The 19,811-nt window shown below is 36.2% G+C and overlaps 1 protein-coding gene across 1 annotated transcript in view; it reads right to left on the bottom strand.

Moving 5' to 3' along the window:
- Positions 1-6,782: 6,782 nt before the first annotated feature.
- The window catches only part of METTL25 (methyltransferase like 25), a 115,668-nt gene continuing 102,639 nt past the window's right edge, over positions 6,783-19,811 (bottom strand). The window contains exons 11-13 of the mRNA XM_068971754.1: positions 9,024-9,098; positions 8,384-8,455; positions 6,783-6,875 (exon numbers count right to left, since the gene is read on the bottom strand). Coding sequence (XP_068827855.1) covers positions 6,783-6,875; positions 8,384-8,455; positions 9,024-9,098 — 240 coding nt within the window. The remainder of the gene's footprint in view (positions 6,876-8,383; positions 8,456-9,023; positions 9,099-19,811) is intronic.

The raw sequence follows: 19,811 nt of genomic DNA, 5'->3' as shown, positions 1-19,811 counted from the left end.
TAATACAACATTGTAAATCAACTACACTTCAAATTAAATTTAAAAAATAACTATGTGATATCTTTGAATGGTGACAGATTGTAACTGGAGTTATTATGGTGATTATCTTGACCGGTACAGAAATATCAAATCACTATGCTGTGTAACAGGTACTGACATAGGGTTAATTGTAGATAAATTACACTTTAAAAGCAAACAACTCATAGAAAAAGAGAGCAGATTTGTGGTTACAAGGGAAGGTGGGGGGAACTGAATGAAGGCAGTCAAAAGGTACAAATTCTCAGTTATAAGGTAAGTAAGTATTGTACTAGGGAATATAGTACACAACTTAAATACAGTTAACATTGCTGCATGTTATATATGAAAGTTTTTAAGAGAGTAAATCCTGAAAGATTTTATCACAAGGAAAACATTTTTTTCTATTTCCTTAATTTTGTGTTTATATGAAATGACAGATGTTCACTAAATAATGTGTTAAACATTTCATGAATTTAAGGAAAATCATTATGCTGTATACCTTAAACAGTACTGGACATCAACTATATCTCAATAAAATTGGAAGGAAAAAATGAAGCATGTAGAAATATTATATATATGAACATAAGTATGTACATATATATATATACACAGACACACACACACATATATGTTGGTGATGGTCTCTAACCATCTCCTCCTCTCCTGACACCTTCTCCTTTTGCCTTCAATCTTTCCCAGCATCAGGGTCTTTTCCAACGAGATGGCTCTGCACATCAGGTGGCCAAAGTATTGGAGCTTCAGCTTCAGGATCAGTCCTTCCAATGAATATTCAGGGTTAACTTCCTTTAGGATTGACTGGTTTGATCTTCTTGCATTCCAAGGGACTCTCAAGAGTCTTCTCCAGCACCACAATGCGAAAGCATCAATTCTTCGGTGTTCAGGTTTCTTTGTGGTCCAATTCTCACATTTGGACATGACTACTGGAAAAACAATAGCTTGGATTATACGGACCTTTGTTGGCAAAGTGATGTCACTGCTTTTTAATATGCTGTCTAGGTCTGTCATAGCTTTCCTAACAATGAACAAGCATCTTTTAATTTGTGGCTGCAGCTGCCTGCAGAGATTTTAGAGCCCAAGAAAATAAAATGTGTCACAGAATCCACTTTTCCTCTTCTATTTGCCATGAAGTGATGAGATCAGATTGGCACAGCAGAAAAATATAGACAATACTTTATAACAACTATAAATGGAGTATAACATCTAAAAATTATTAATCACTATGTTGTATACCTATAGCATATAATATATAAACCAACTATACTTCAATTAAAAAAAAATAAAAACAAGTTTTTAAAAATACGTTCAATTTAGCTCTTAGCCACCTTGGTAAAAATGAAACCACATGACTCATGCAAAGACTTTGGAATAACTATGCATGTTAAAAAGGGTAACAATAATAATAATTATCATCATTATGTACAGTAGCAAGAAACACAGATTAAAGAACAATCAGATTTGTGTGGTATAGAAAGCCTTTTGTATAACTCTAGGCATTTATACCTATAGATACAATCACTGTTTTTCCCCTACAAAACACTTCTTTTTCCCTACACAAATCACTGTTATAAAGACGGTTAAGCTATTTGTCTCCCTCTAGGACATTGAAAAACCACAACTATTGCTTTTATATTATGCATTATGTGCCAGGAATTAAGTACTTTACGAGGAGAACTGCAACCATCTGCACTAATCTGACAGAGCTATGGAGTCTAAGAACTGAGACCACCTGTGTCAACATGCTTTATTTGTGACAAGAAAACTTTGCCCAAGGAAGATAAGACCATAAACCAATAAATAACTTCATTGTTTGTTTCAGGAAATTCCCATATGTTAATTTATCTCAGATAAACAATCTGTTCACCTTGGCAAAGAGTTAACTTATCAAGCAACAGTTTACTTATCATCAAGACATGCTTTGAGATCCTCACCCTGCTATAGATATTAACGATAAAATTTGTATCAGGTCAGGAACTTTCCCAAATCCCTGTCTGTTCTCCACCTTAAAAAAGCTACCTTAAACTACATAAGCCCAGACTTTGAAATCCTACAAATATCCTCCCCCTTGACTTCCCCTTCAGAGACTGTCCAGGAGGAGTTTCCTCTTACTGCAGAGAATTCTAATAAACTTAATTTTGCTTGATAAACAGGGTGCCTGGAGATGTTTTGAGGGAGTTCAGTGACACATACTTGTTCCTTTAACCCTCATAGCATACTTGGAGTAAATTCTATTCTTACGTTATTTCTGCAGATGAGAAAATTGAAGTACACCGAATAGTTAAGTGACTTAGGCAAGGACACAACTTAATTTATATGAATCCAAACTATGGTACTAACATTACTGATTCTCTCTTGCCCCCAAGTGTATCGATCTAAAGATGTCCTAAAGAATCCTATGCCATGATCCTCTCAGCCGTGTCCAGTAATTATAGTATTAATGACTGTAATTAGTAATTTCATTGTCTTCCTCACTGAATGCTTCGAGGACAGAGACATTCCTTGTTTGTCTCTATACTGCCAGTGCCTACATACACCTGACACATGGCAGGCATTCAGTTATGCACGCATGCATGCTCAGCTGTGTCCAGCTCTTTGTGATCCCATAAACCGTAGCCCGCCAGGCTCCTCTGTCCATGGGATTTCCCAGGCAAGAATACTGGAGTGGGTCACCATTTCCTGCTTAGGGGAATCTTCCTGACCCAGGGATTGAACCCATGTCTGGCAGCATTGGCAGGTGGATTCTTTACCACTGAGACATTTGGGAAGATAGGCATTCAATAAATGTTAATACAGTGAATATTAAATAAACCCCCACTTTACAAATGAGGCTCTGAGATAGTAAAAGTTTTGCTTTAACTCTCCCAGATAGTAACTGTCAGAACTGGTACTCTTGCCAATGCACCATTCTTTAGTTCAACTTGTAAATGAGCTCTCAAATGGCAGTTTTTATGAGATGAGGGTCTACATACAGTTCAGTGGGGATTCATGTGCATAAAGTCCTACCAAAATATTATATTTCTTTTCTCTTTGCTGACATCTTATCTCAGTGTGATCGTACAGATCATCTCATGCTAATTTGATGCTGATATCTCTCATTTCTCTCTGATTACTAAAAAATGGGAAGTCTTCATTGGTTAATGCAATTTATGACAATGTTTTAAAACACTGGGAAGTTACTACATAGTTTCCTTGGTATTAAAACATTTGTAATACTAAACAGAGATTTACCCATATAAGGTTCCTCTTTTTTCTTTATTATAAGGAGGAATGAATGTTATATGAATATTTGAACTTTAGAAAAAAGTTTAAAATTTTACATAGAAGTACAATTATGAAAGGAACAAAAGTAGCCTGGAAAGGTTTTCTGCTCCTGAGAAAGCTACTCATATAGGAAACAACATGAGGAAAGAGAATAAAAAAGTAACCTAAAGACACACATCAATCAGATGCAAACGTGTGAACCCTGCTTAGATTCTGAACTGGACCAACTGAGGCATTAATATGCAAAGACATTTGGAGCCAATCATGGAAATGTGAATGAGGACAAGTGATAGATTCAGTTCAGTTCAGTCGCTCAGTCGTGTCCGATTCCTTGCGACCCCATGAATCGCAGCATGCCAGGCCTCCCTGTCCATCACCAACTCCCGGAGTTCACTCAGACTCACGTCCATCGAGTCGGTGATGCCATCCAGCCATCTCACCCTCTGTTGTCCCCTTCTCCTCCTGCCCCCAATCCCTCCCAGCATCAGAGTCTTTTCCAGTGAGTCAACTCTTCGCATGAGGTGGCCAAAGTACTGGAGTTTCAGCTTTAGCATCATTCCCTCCAAAGAAATCCCAGGGCTGATCTCCTTTAGGATGGACTGGTTGGATCTCCTTGCAGTCCAAGGGACTCTCAAGAGTCTTCTCCAACACCACAGTTCAAAAGCATCCATTCTTCAGCGCTCAGCTTTCTTCACAGTCCAACTCTCACATCCATAAACATCTATTTCTGCTTTATGGACTATGCCAAAGCCTTTGACTGTGTGCATCACAATAAACTGTGGAAAATTCTGAAAGAGATGGGAATACCAGACCACTTGACCTGCCTCTTGAGAAACCTATATGCAGGTCAGGAACTAACAGTTAGAACTGGACATGGAACAACAGACTGGTTCCAAATAGGAAAAGGAGTATGTCAAGGCTGTATATTGTCACCCTGCTTCTTTAACTTCTATGCAGAGTACATCATGAGAAACGCTGGGCTGGAACAAGCACAAGCTGGAATCAAGATTGCCGGGAGAAATATCAATCACCTCAGATATGCAGATGACACCACCCTTATGGCAGAAAGTGAAGAGGAACTAAAAAGCCTCTTGATGAAAGTGATAGATTACTATGGGAAAAAAACCCTTAACTTAGAAATATACACTAAAGTATTTAGGTAAAATGACAAGTTGCCTGAAATCTGCCTTAAAATTCTCCATGGAAGGTAGGTATGTGTGACAAGTGTGTATGTGTGCATGCTCATGTGTGTACTGATGAAACAAGATTGGTAAATACTTCTAATTATTGAAGTCTGTGATAAGTACATGGGGATTTATTATAATCTATTCTCCACTTCTGTACATGTACAAAACTCTCAGCATAAAGAGCTTGAAAAATGGCTAATTTTCCCAGTATCTTACTCAGTATTCCAAGCAGCTGACCATTCACATATATTGCTGTTGCTGTTCAGTCGTGTCTGACCCTTTGCAATCCCATGGACTGCAGCATGCCAGGCTTTCCTGTCCTTCACCATCTCCTGGAGCCTGCTCAAACTCATGTCCATCAAGTCGGTGATGCCATCCAACCATCTCGTCCTCTGTCATCTCCTTTTTCTCCTGCTTTCAATCTTTCCCAGCATCAGGGTCTTTTCTAATATATACTGGGTCTTTTTACATATATACCTATACATGTATATGTATTATGTATATGTATATATGTGTATATACATATACACAAGTACATATGTGTACACACACACATATATATAGTATATATACACACATATATACTACACCAGGGTATTTTCACATTTATTTCCCAGCATCAGGATCTTTTCATATATATACTAGCTACAAACTCAGTATCACAACCCAAAGCAAAAAGTTATTCTCACCTGTGGATAGATTCTAAAATTTAAGAAAGCAGGTACTCTTTCTCGTGGAAAAATTTTATACAGTCTTTTTTCCCCCACCTGTCCACTTCTGTGCAAATCAGAAACCTCAAGGTTTCTGCTAATGAAAGGACTCTGCACCACTTTGAGCAGAGTACTAGTCTTCTATTCACTCCTGCTTTTCCTAGTTTGACTTTTTACACACCACCAGATGATTCATTAAGTGCCAACTCATCGTTTATTTTTGTAAGATGCAAAGCCCCAAGAATCCTTAAAGTGAGTAAAGAACAGACTTTTGGACTCTGTGGGAGAAGGCAAAGGTGGGATGATTTGACAGAATAGCACTGAAACATTTATATTACCATTTGTAAAACGGATGACCAGTGCAAGTTCGATGCATGAAGTGGGGCACCCAAAGCCGATGCTCTAGGACAACCCAGAGGGATGGGGTAGGGAGGAAGGTGGGTGGGTGGGGTTCAGGATGGGGGGACACATATATACCTGTGGCTGATTCATGTCAATGTATGGCAAGAGTCAGCACAATAATGTAAAGTAATTAGCCTCCAATTAAAATAAATTAATTTTAAAAAAAGAATCCTTAAGGGGAATATCTCAGTTACAAGAAGCATATTCCTTTAAGGACACAGAATACTTCCTCATCTAATTTAGACTAAAACAGAGTATAAAATATTCTTTATATTAAGGACTTTTAATATCTGGCCTGTTCCCTGGGTATTTATTTAAGCATGACTTTTTCCTTCCTGATAATATGAAAAATCCTTTCAAAATGTGAAAGAAAACACTAATGATCTTCAGGACCAACTAGTTTTACTGTAAGTATAACTATACCTTTCATATGTTAAGTCAGTAAAATGTCAAAATATGATATGCAGTAAATAGCAGAAGTCTCTAACATTGAACAGGAAACAAGGCCCAGATTATAATGGCCTAGGGACGTACTTGGAGAAGGCAATGGCAACCCACGCCAGTACTCTTGCCTGGAAAATCCCATGGGCGGAGGAGCCTGGTGGACTGCAGTCCATGGGGTCGCTAAGAGTCGGACACGACTGAGCGACTTCACTTTCACTTTTCACTTTCATGCATTGGAGAAGGAAATGGCAACCCACTCCAGTGTTATTCCCTGGAGAATCCCAGGGACAGGGGAGTCTGGTGGGCTGCCGTCTATGGGGTCACACAGAGTCAGACATGACTGAAGCGACTTTGCAGCAGCAGCAGCCCCAGGGACGTACTAATTCAGAAATGTAGGTCAATCCTTTTCTAATATTTTCATGAGGTGGGAAGGGGGTTCAGGATGGGGAATACGTGTACACCCATGGCGGATTCATGTTGATGTATGGCAAAACCAATACAATATTGTAAAGTAATTAGCCTACAATTAAAATAAATAAATTTATATTAAAAATTAATTAATGTATGCTTTGACAATGGAAATGGATTAAGGCATTCCGCTTTAGCTATTGTTTTATTATCTATTTAAGATATATAACAATGTTTTTCAAATATTTACATAACATTGTATTAATGTTTAGAAAACCAAAATTAGCAAAAGATTCCACAAACAGATATAGCTAATACCTTGCTTCAATTGAAATCATTGCTGCTTCTTCAGGGCAATAATGGCATAACACCTGGGAGATTTCACAGGATCAAACAACCTCACAAGCGCAGACCACATGATATCATCCTGTAAATTGATAAGTGATTTAAATAGACAACTCTTTGTTGAAGATACAAATGAGAGATGTTAGACTATATACTATAATATGAGAGCTCTTTGTTGAAGAAAGTTAACAAATTTAATTAATTAATTTAATTTAGAATAAAAAATTTCACCTTCAGGACTTTATGTTGAGGAAATAATTAAAGATGTACGTAGGGAGTGAAACACCAGGCTACTCCTTGTTACAACTGGAAAAAGTGAAAGTGGCTAGAGACAACTGGGTATCACTCAAATAAATTATATGGTGAAACATAATTCAGCTTCTTTCGTGCATTTAATGAGACAGAACAAATCCAAATAAAAAAATGAAACAAATTAGATGAGAAGCTGTATTTATAATTTGATTCCATTTTTAATTAAAGTAGAAATAATGTGCTCATACATACACACGCAACATACGTATATTAAAAGCTCTCGAAAACATAATAATTCAAGAGCTAATGCTGAAAGGTGAGATTATAGTTACTTCCAACTTTCTTTTTGATATTCTTCACTTAAAATTTTCTAACATTAAGTGTGTATTACTTTTATAACCATAATATCATTTCAAATATCAAATGAACAACCACAGGATTTCTATCACTGCATTACCAGTGAAACTCGGTACGTACTGTTATGCCTACCTATTTTATTTAGGTCACTGGAAATTGTTTTGAAAAGGAAAATGATGAGTACCTAGTAAAATAAGCCTGATTCTGTGAACTACCAAGGTGAAAAGCAAAAGTTTCCAGTAATTTTGAGTTAGTTAGTAGCTTAGCAAAGTATATAATTATCCAAATATTTAAAAACTGCTTTTCTCTGTGAAAATATCATTTATTAAAATTCACTTGTTCCAGGTAGCTTGCTGAAAAGAAGTAAAGCTCTTCATATGATAAAAGAAATATTAAATTGAAGAGCTTATAGCGAAAACATAAGGCTGAATCTACAAATGGGATTGAACAGCTCAAAAACCTAATTTTGATTACAGCTTAGACTAGAATCTGAAAAACACATTTTCCCCAAAGAAACCACAAAATCATTTTTCTAGTCATTCAACATAGATAAAACAAGTAAGACTGAGAAAACAGAAGCAATTAGAAAGAAATTTCTGTACTGCGGAGTACATATGTGCCCAAATTCAAAAATGAATTAAAAGCTGATTCTTACAAAGTGAAACATGTAAATGATATCCTTTATGTTGATATCCTAGCTATATGGTATGTCACATATGAGGGTTGTGTGCACTGTCTACTGTATAGTAATTACCATACAATTAAAAGAATGTACACTTTATTATAGCACTTTTTGGGGAAACATGTTGTACATATGCTTTTGTTTCAAAAGAGATGGAAAGACTATTTAAACTTGGAAAATATAACAAGAAAAATCATCTTACTAGCTATGTGAACGAAAGTTATTGTAGTTATAAGCAGATTGATATTACTGGATTTAATAAAGATACTTCTTATGCATTTAAAATTAACATAATATACCTGCTCTTTCAGGTAGCAAAGTCGATCCAGAAGAATCAAGGTCTCTATGCAAGGAGCTAGAACAACTTTCAACTAAAAGAAAGAATAAGACAGTACAGTGGTACTTTAAAACAAACAAAAATACTAACTTAACACTTACATTTAAGAAAATATATATACAGAAACTTGCATAAGGCCAAATCTCCAATATCCATTGTACATCTTCAGAAAATAAGTACTTCAGAGATCAAAAGTTTTTCTTTTAATAGTTAAAGGAAAAGAAATCCTTTGAGTGACTTTGGGATGGAATCCAAAAGCAATCATATATATGTGATAGAAAGCTTTTAAAGGGGTACTAAGAATGAAATTCATTAAAAGGAATGCTTGTGAAATAATTGCATTGAGACCAATATGTGTTCAAAGAACTCTAAAACTTCTTGCCATGCATTTCTAATACACTTTAAGAGAAATCTGCCATGTGTTCTCTTTATTACGGTACTGACGCCTAATATAGTTCTAAAATAGGAAATGATCCAAAACAGCTTTTCTACATTAAGAGAAAAACAACATAGATTGGTTGGCCCCATAAAAAAAAATTTAATAGGATCCCACTCAAGTCTAGCAACATATTCAATTTAATATGTTTAATTCTGAGACTTACCATATTAAAAGCCTCCAGTTCATTCATTCTAGGTTTATATTTCTCGTAGTAGTCCATTATAATTTTTTCTGGCAGCTTCAAGATAAAACAACAACAATAATAAATTTAGTAACAGTTAAAAATATATATATTTTTCCCTATTCAGATGTACCCTAAAGTAAAACAAACATAATAATTCAAAGCAATCTTATGTGTCTGAAGTGCTCTAATGATGTTCATGAAGCAAGTCAATTTAACTAAAATTTTCATTTAAATCTTCTGCATCAATATAGGTTATTCAGCATATCATAAGTAAAATCAATAATAAGATCCTATTAACTTTGATTTCAACAAGTAGTAATAAAATATTTACCTTCACTTGTTTCTACATTTGGGGTACACAGTAGGTAGGAGCTTAATAAACAGTTTTCGACTATAACTAAAATTTAAACAATATATCTAAAAAATATAGAGAATAACGAAAAGGCAAAAGGAATATAGTAAAGACATATTCATATTAAACATAATTTCTTCTAACAATACTTAACCAATCCATCAACAAGCACTGCCTTCTGTTTTTTCTCTAAAACATGATACCCATAGTACACTGAATCCTTGTGGTTAGTAGGCCACTTTGTAGATAATTTATTAATACATGTTCTGTTCTCACCAGTTGAGTTTTATGCCTACGGCATTAAGTGTATTTGTTCCTAAACTTTTTTATTACAGGTACATTATAATGACATGATACAAATATTAAAAAATCAATAAAATATAGATGCAAAAGGAAAAGCTTCTTTATATGTTGAATGTCTTTGTGAAAGGCTTGATAAAGGAAAGTCACCAGAAGAAACTGCTGTCAATTTATATATGATCAAGGGGTTTCCCAGGTGTCACTAGTGGTAAAGAACCTGCCTGCCAATGCAGGGGTCATAAGACAAGCAGGTTCGATCCCTGGGTTGGGAAGATCACCTGGAGGAGGGCATCACAACCCACTTCAGTATTCCTGCTTGGAGAATACCATGGGCGGAGGAGCCTGGTGGGTTATGGTCCACAGGGTTGCAAAGAGTCAGGCACGACTGAAGCGACTAAGCATGTATGCACGCATATGTAGTCAAGACAAATGACACACTGAGTAAAGAGTCTAAAATCTGAAAGGACTTGTATTCAGATCTCTTTGCAAATGCATAAATATGTTTTTAAAGACCCCACTCTTTTTCTATTACATGCAATTTCTTTTGAATTAAAAAAAAATACAAAAAGGTATCTAACAGTGAAAACTAAGGCTTTATCTCATCCAATTTCTAGTGTGGCCTTCCAGAAAATATTAATATCTCCTCTTTGGTAAAGAACCCAAGATTATGGCTTTCTCTCCAGCCCTTATTTTGCTCATCTTTGGATTGAATGAGTGCCTCCTGAATCACATTTTTACAGTAGAGTGTATTGGACTAAGTCTAGGCCTGAACTTCAGGCCAGCAAAACTCACCTCGAAAAATTATGAATGTGTTTGAATTACAGCCTTTAGTCTTTACTTCTGTCCTGTCATGTGAGATTAGCAGTTACAGAACAACTCAGAACTCACAACCTTGTTTTTCAGTCCTGCCTCATCAGCATACTGCTTCCTATAAACACGGTTTTTCAGTGTGATTGCTTGGGTTCTACAGTATTCTGTGTCTCCTTTATGTCAAATTGAGAAGTACCACCCTGGACATAAAATGGTTTTGTTTCAAACTAGGGATTGTTGATTTTGCCCCTCAGGATACTCTGCTTTAAAGTACTGTACTGTTGGCTGTGCTGGTGATCTGCAAGTCCAGGCAATTTCTCTCGACATCACTCTGTATCCCTCTTTACCTTCACTGAACTTCATAATACACATGGTTTGAGATTTAACAGGCTTTTTAATTTTGTCAAAAAGGAGTCTGTATTTCTGTTTCTCTTTCCATTTGTTGCTTTTGTGTGATTTTGAAGAGAAAAGATGAGACTATCATCTTTACTTTCCTATTTTAAAAAAATGGATATCTTTTGCCTTACTTTGAATAATCCAAAGCTGGATACTATAAACTATGCATTATAGAGGTTTGATGGACAGAAGTTAAGGTAGAAATCTAACTAGAGAAACTATATGCAAAGCTGTGTGCAAGAAACAAAATAAATGGCCTTATTCTTCTACCAAATGCTTGGTGGATACAATTATATTAATGTTTCTAAGTGAAAAATTCAGTGTTTAAGATATGATTTCATGCTTTAACCAACTTTTCCAATAAAATGCTCAACTATCAGTCTCATAAGACTAGATCAGAGAATTATGGAAATTTTATGAAGACACGTTTAGTTCTAGGATGAATCTGTAACATACATATATGCATGGTCTTATTTTACTGATGACATTACCGTAGTTAAACCCAGTAAGAGCCAAGACAGGGCAAACATCTTAGAGATAAAGAAGACATCATAATTGAGGAGGCGCTTGGTGTAGGCAAGAACATCCATGGAAACTTACAAGTTGAAGCGCGCATTGAATGCCAGCTGGGAGCTTTGGTCATGAATTCCATTGCTCCTTGCTGCCCATCTCCAAGACTCCAGAAAAAGGGACTAATATTAGCTAAGCTGCATAATGGGGCCCTAGCTCAGTGGTCTGTGGTTTATGTTTAGGGAGATATCCAGTCTTAAAGAGAAACTAGGTGAGAGACAGCAAATGAGAGGTCACATCAAGGGGCTTTAGGTTTTTTCCCTTACTTTTCTTACAATTTTTTTTTTTTTTTTGGCATTTTAAACTCCAATAGTCCAGTTGGTTTTGACAGACTTGCCTAGTTTTTGATGACCTTGACATTACTCAGGAGCCCTAGTCAAGAATTTTGTATGATATTCCATCACTGGGAACAGTTTTCCTCATAATTGGACTGGGGCTATAGATTTTGAGAGGAAGACTACAGATGTAAAGTATCATATTCCTCATATAATATCCAGGGTATTTACTATCAGTATGATCTATCACTGTTGATATGGATCTCGAGTACTTGGCTGACATTGTTGTTATTCAGTTGCTATGTCATGCCCAACTCTTTGTGACCCCATGACCTGCAGCAAGCCAGGCTTCCCTGTCCTTCACCATCTCCCAGAGTTTGCTCAAACTCATGTCCATTGAGTTGGTGATGCGATCCAACCATCTCATCCTCTGTTGCCCCCTTCTCCCCTTGCCTTGGCTGATTTGTCTCTTTTCCTACATTATTTATTAAAATTGTCTTTTTACAGATCTATATATGGGGGCCCAGATAAGCAAAGGTGGGCCACATTTCAACTCCATGGGAAATGGGCCAGATGAATGGATAAGAGGTACACAATTGTTCAGAGATCCTCCCCACACACTATCTGATCAGAAGACAGATTAGCAACTGACCTTCTTTTCATCAGTAGATGGTAGGGCTGAGGCTGCTGATACACCCTTGGCTAGAACTCAAGGTGGGTGGATGTGGTACCACGTTGAGAACGCAACGGAAAACTTCAGTTAGAAGTGCTACTCCATGGAACACATGAATGATGTGAAAATGAAGTTTTACTGCTGACTGAGAAAGCTGTAGTGGTCTGGATAGAAGATAAAACCAACCACAACATTCCCTTAAGCCAAAGTCTAATCCAGAGCAAGGCCATAACTTTCTTCAATTCTATGAAGGTTGAGAGAGATGAGGACGCTGCAGAAGAAAAGTCTGAAGCTAGCAGAGGCAGATTCATGAGGTTTAAGGAGAGAAGTCATCTCTACAACATAAAAGAGCAAGATAAAGCAACAAGCAGTGATGCAGAAGCTATAGTAAGTTATCCAGAAGATCTAGCTAAGATAATTGCACCAAACAACAGATTTTCAGGGTAAATGAAACATCCTTCTGCTAGAAGAAGATGCCATCTAGCAATTTCGTAGCTAAAGAGGAGAATTCAATGCTTGGCTTTAAAGCTTCAAAGGACAGGCTGAAATCTCTTGTCGGATAGGGGCTAACATAGCTGGGGACTTTGAAGTCAACCTCATTTACCATCTCCAAATTCCTAGGGTCCTCAAGAATAATGCTAAATCCACTCTGCTTGTGCTCTGCAAATGGAACAACAGAGTCTGGATGTTAGCATATCTGTTTACAGCATGGTTCACTGAATATTTTAAGACTATTGTTGAGATCTACTGATCAGAAAAAAAAAAAAGATTCTTTTCAAAATATCACTACTTACTGACAAAGCACCTGGTCACTCAAGAGCTCTCATGGAGATGCACAACAAGACTAAAATGGTATTTTCATGGCTGCTAACACAACATCCATTCTGCAGCCCATAGATCAAGCAGTAACTTCGACTTTCAAGTCTTATTTAAGAAATACATTTTGTAAGGGTATAGCTGCCATAAATAGTGATTCATCTGATGGATCTGGGCAAAGTAAATTGAAAACATTCTGGAAAGTATTCACTATTCTAGATCTAAGAACATTCATGATTCATGGAAGCATGTCAAAATAACAACATTAACAGGAGCCTGGAGGAAGCTGACTCCAACTCTCATAGATGTTTCTGAGGCGTTCAAACCTGAGTGGAGGAAGTAACTGCAGATGCGGTAGAAATAACAAGAGAACAAGAAGTAGAAGTGGAGCCTAAAGATGTGACTGAATTACTGTACCCTCGTGATAAAGCTTTTAAAGATGAGTTATTTCTTATGGATGAGCAAAGAAGTGCTTTCTCAAGATGGGATTTACTCCTGGCGAAGATGCTGTGTTGATTGTTGAAATGACAACAAAGGATTTATAATATTACACAAATTTAGTTGGTAAAGCAAAGTTTGAGACATTTGACTCCAATTTTGAAAGCTGTTCTTTGGGTAAAATGCTATCAAAAAGCACTGCATTGTTAGAGAAATCATTTGTGAAAGGAAAAGCCAGCCAACTTTACTGTTGTCTTATTTTACGAAACTGCCACAGCCACCCCAACTTCAGCAACCACCACCGCCATCAGTCAGCAGCCATCAACTCTGAGACAAGACTCTCCACCAGGAGAAAGATTATGACTGGCTGAAGGCTCAGATGATGGCTAGTAGTTTTCAGCAATAAAATATTCTTGAGTAAGGCATGTACATTCCTTTTTAAACACAATGCTGTTGCACACATAACAGACTATAGTATGCTGTAAACACAACTTCTGTATGCACTTGGAAACCAAAAACTTCATGTGACTTGGTTTACTGAAATACTCACTTTATTGCAGCGCTTTGGAATAGAACCCACAATTTGAGGTAGCCCTACATTATTATGTGTGTGTGCTTAGTTGCTCAGTTGTGTCTGACTCTTTTTGACCCCATGGACTGTAGCCTGCCAGGCTCCTCTGTCCATGGAATTCTCCAGGAAAGAATACTAGAGTGGGTAGTAGTTCCCTTCTCCAGGGGATCTTCCAGACCCAGGGATACAACCCAGGCCTCCTGCATTGTAGGCAGATTCTTTACTGTCTGAGCCCCCAGAGAAGCCCTGTGTTATTACAATAGTTGCAAAAAGCAGCAGGAAATATTTCTGGGAATAATGCACATGTCATCACCAAAGATGACAGGCTACCTATATATTTAAATTGTATCAGGAATTCACTGCTTCTTTAGGGTCAGAGGACCTCATTTACTGTAGATCATTTATAAGCAGTCAGTCCTCAGTATCCACAGATGTAGAACCCACAGATACAGAGGGCTGCCTATACTCCACTGTTTTATATGAGGGACTTAAGCACCCTTGGTATTTTGTTATCTGTGGGGGGGTTCTGGAACCAATTCCCCAAGGATACCAAGGGACGACTGAATATCACTACAGGAAAGTTAACGAGCTTCTTGCATTTGTGGTTGCCTTCCCACTTGTATTTAAGCCACTTAGTCATTCCAGTCACTACCGATTCACCTCTGATCTAACGTCGGAAGGTAGGTTTATTTGGTCTCTCCACACCGCCTGGTTCTTTGGCCTCACCTCTCACCACTGCCTCCTCCACGTGCTTTATGCTTCAACTGTGCTGAGTCCAGAATCATGTTTCTTACATCTCTGTGGTTTTGCACAAGCTATGCTCCCCACCACACACACCTGAAATGAGTTCCTTGCTCACTACCTGCCCATCTTGTTTGCTTAATACATTCTCACACATCCTTCAAGACCAAGCTAAGGCATCAATGTCCTCTGTAAAATCTTCACAGGCAGAGTGAGTCACTCCAGGCATATACATACTTTATATATGTACCTATTACTGTAAGTTCATGCTGTAATTACTTGTTTTCTTTTCTCATGGGTCATGTCTTAATTATCTTTGTAGCTCCAGAGTTTCCATGGTTCTTGGCACATTGGAGATTCTTCAAAGTAAATATTTGCTGATGAATAACTAAATGATTGTGGTCTCAAAAATTTTGCTATTGCCGGCCTGTTCTGGAGAAATATTTAAGGATAATTTTCTGACACATCCTCTGCCAACTTCCACTACGGTTCTAAATTTTAGTGATTTTTCAACTTAGTCCATTCAAGAGCATGCATCCACCCCATTAAATCACCACTTTTATTGTCTATTTCATTCTCAATATCTGGGAGCAACATTATTTGAATATTCATTATATGTATATGAGCTTCCTTGGTGGCTCAGACAGTAAAGAGTCTGCCTGCAATGCAGGAAACCTGGGTTTGATCGCCAGGTTGGGAAGATCCCCTGGAGAAGGAAATGGCAACCCACTTCAGTATTCTTGCCTGGAGAATTCCACAGACAGAAGAGTGTGGCAGGCTACAGTCCATGGGGCTGAAAAGAGTTGGACACAACTGAGTGACTTTGACTTTCGCTTTTCTGTTTGTACATAACACACACACAAAAGCTCTAGAACATAAATTCCTTTTCTTTTCTTTTCTTATGGACAAATGATCCAGCTCACTCTTTCTCTAGGAAACAATAGTAGTTTTGTTGCTTTTAAAGTCAGATGCTTTAAAATTTTATGTGTGTGTGTGTACTCTCATGCTCTGTGTGTGTGCACTACATGTATGAGGAAGGAGAAAGAGAGAAAAGCAATACAAAAAAAAAAACAACCAAATGCTGTGGACCATGAAGATAATATGAAACCTTAAAGACAGTTTTGGAGGTTTTCTAAAATGTGGAGAGATACTAAAGTTTGGGACAGAAGACAAAATTTGAAAATACCAAACATTTTTGAAGGTCAAGGTAAAGTTAATTACTAGGATTTTGTTATTTTGGGCTTTCATAAAGTTCTATAAAAACAATTTACAAAGAAGTAATTGTGCTTTACTAAATTACAAAGAATTGTACTATAAAATTTCATTCTAAGAAGTCCATCTCTTATAAACAGTATTCTTGCTGATGTAAAGTAGCTCATGCTCCACACCATTTATTGTAGGCTTGGGTTTACTGTGAAATTGAAATATTCTTCTTAAACAGAATTATATCTTATGCAGGATTGAAACAATATCACCATTAAGTGGTTAAAGCTATATAAAATTAAAGATCAAGGAGGAGATCATTTTGATAAAAAGTCTTCAAAATATAAGAACAGAATCACTACTTTTCCCATCTTCCACATTCTATATTTCTTTGTATAAAGTAGCATTTTAAGATAATACGGGGTTTACAATGAGAATGCTAATAGAATCATTAAAATGACAAATGCTTGAAGACAGCAGATCTAAACCAAGGGTGATTTTGCCCCCCAAGACATTTGTGCCTATACCTGGAGATTTTTTTAAAAAATTATTTTTGATTGCTACCATTAGGGTGCTATTGCTGACACCTAGTGGGTAGAGGCCAAGGATGTTAAACATCCTACAACACACAAGTTAGCTCTCCACAACGAAGAATTACCCAGACGCGCTGAGTTTAAGAAGTCCTGCTCTAAGAGAAAACGTCCAATGCTGTGTATCACAACTGACTGCAGGACTTACGGATTAATATTTTCTGCTGTGTATGGGCCACTTATATATCAGCACATGCTGTTCTAGTCTCCTTTGGAATGATGTCTTGTCTGGGACTATTCTTTGTCTTTCCACAGGTTTACACGGTTTCTTGTGACTAAAAAAGTATCAGAGCATGCTAGGAGATTTTCTAGGCACTTTACCTAACTACCTACATAGTTTTGACTATGAAGAGATGTGCTTTGAGAGATCAGAGACACATCAACAGCAATCACCACATTTTCAATTATATGTAAATATAATTATATTATATTTATATTATATATACATTTGTTAATAAATGATTAAAAATTTGGTTAAAGATCTTTTAAATAATTTGCTGTATCTAACATTATAAATTTAAGTGATTTTAATACTTTTTAGAATTAGAATCTCACATGAAAATTAATGTCATTTTAAAAATAAAACTACTCATATTTTTTTATCATGCATGTGGTCAAGACTTTCATTTTAGCACTGATACTTCATGATGTGAGAGAAAAACAATAGGAATTTGTATTAGATCACAAATGTAAGTTCAGTTTTAATAAGTTATCCTATTTCCAACCACTCTCGCCTGATAGACAATTCTCTTAATTTGTCTCCCATCACACTTAAAACAAAAAATCCTCAAAACACATACTCATCTATTTGCTTCTTCTCACACCACTACCTTTTAAACACCTTATTATATTCTATACGTTCTTCTCCTTCCAGTTTGGGCTTCTTATCCCTTTTCTTTTCCTCACATATTTTATTCAACACATTTGTCTGTAAATGAGCTTCAACAGTTTTAAGAGAAAAATCAGCAAGTCCTATTATTACGTATTAATAACTAAGAAAGACAGTCATTTAAGAGTGATCTTTTTATGGTGATACTTATCTACATTAGCCTTTTTCCTTTTGTTTTTAATTGTACTTCTTAGCACAGTGGTGGCTGACAGTGGAGGTTCTGATGGAAGCTGAATCTATGTGCAAGTTTCAGCTCTGACCCTTCAACCAGGGGAAAATGACTTGCCTTTCTCTGATGCGCTCTTTCCAGATCATTACATTGGGCATAATAAGTATCTGACATAAGAGTTTTAGGGAAGAGTAAATGAGATAATGTTGATGTTTATGGCATAATAATTAACACATAGTAAGTCCTCAGTAAATGTGTGTTAGTCGCTCAGTCGTGTCTGACTCTGTGACTCCATAGACTCAAGCCTGCTAGGCTCCTCTATCCATGGAATTCAGGCAAGAATACTGGAGTGGTTGCCATTGCCTTCTCCAGGGGATCTTCCAGACCTGGGGATCAAACCCAGGTCTTCTGCACTGCAGGCAGATTCTTTACTGTTTGAACCACAAGGGAAGCTTGTAAATATTATCTATTAATAATATTTTAACCAGTAATATAATAAGCATACTAAGAGACATTTACTATGTTTATTATTAAAGACAAACCTGGGAAGAGAAAGCCATCAGAAAAAATAAGTGACATTTTATCTCGATTTATAGCAAATGATAAAGCATTTTTAAGTAAAATAATATTTGTAAAAATTATGCTTAAGTTTATATTTTTAATATTACTGTAAGAAGTGGAATTGAAGTGAAATAAATATATGCACTAATTAAGACTAATGAAGAAAGACTGGTCGGTTAAAAATATATTAAAAAAAACAAATAAAAACAGAAATAAAATAACTAGTATAACAGTGTTATTTTATGTTCTTATTATGTAAAACTAGAAGGATCTTCATTTTGGTGACAATAAAAATATAGAAGTCACATCAATTGCATTATTATAAGCAGTACATATACAAAAGGTAGAATAAAAACTAGTATTATTTAGTTAAGTACTTGCTATGTACAAACATTGTATTCAGTGTTTTATGTATATTAATTCATTTAATTTTTGTTGAATCCTATAAATTTGAAATGCTTTTTAATAGCTATTTTATAGAGGACAAAAGTGACTGTACCAGTCTAATCGTTTTAAGTAATAAACAACTGCAGAGTAAATGTATAATTGGTATAAAAAATAATAATATCCTTTAGCTTTGATATAACTTAACCATATCTATATAATATTTTTTTCCATTAAGAAATCCATTTCATTCCTTCACCACCTATTTCATTCTTGATTTCAATTTACAATCAATTCAAAATACCAAAGTGATCCAGGTTCAATTTAATATTTTATTTAATAACTCTTCTGAATCATGTTACTTTTTTCTCAGTGTTAGAGTATTTATTACCATCAGTCTATCAGCTTACTTTTTTGTCTTCAACAATATGTTCTTAATTATTTCCTTGGGCCACCTATGATGTTACAACTTTCCAGGATTCTCTCATTCGAAGACTTTTTGAATTTAAGATTTTTTTATTTTAATGACTTATACAGCCTTTAAATGGGTATGATCCCTGGGTTGGGAAGATCCCTGGAGGAGGACATGGCGACCCACTCCAGTATTCTTGCCTGGAGCATCACCATGGACAGAGAAGCCTGGCAGGCTACTGTCCATGGGGTCACAAAGAGGTGGACATGACTGAGTGACTAAGCCCAGCACAGCCTTTAAAGGCATGCAGTTTAAAATTAAAATCATCATCTTCTGCTTTACTTACAATTCTCATTTGTTCTGTTTTCTTGCTCTTTAAGTCTATTTTTATTTGAGAACTAGCAGATTTTACCTGAATAAACCTAAAAGGGGAATTACTGTAGAGGTATACAACAGCTATCCACATTGACAGGAAAGGTGAACTGGAATTAAGATAACTGAAGTTTGGTTTCAATATAATTTGGATGTTTTCCACAAATAAGAGAAAAGTAGAAGGCAAATAATTTTGTATTATCTCAATCCGTAACTCCATAGAAGTTCTTGTGTTTCTTATGAAA

Source organism: Capricornis sumatraensis, chromosome 4, assembly GCF_032405125.1.
Source record: "Capricornis sumatraensis isolate serow.1 chromosome 4, serow.2, whole genome shotgun sequence".
Taxonomy (NCBI): Eukaryota; Metazoa; Chordata; class Mammalia; order Artiodactyla; family Bovidae; genus Capricornis; species Capricornis sumatraensis.
Note: the sequence above shows the minus strand (reverse complement) of the source record. Positions and strands in the feature narration are given on the sequence as shown.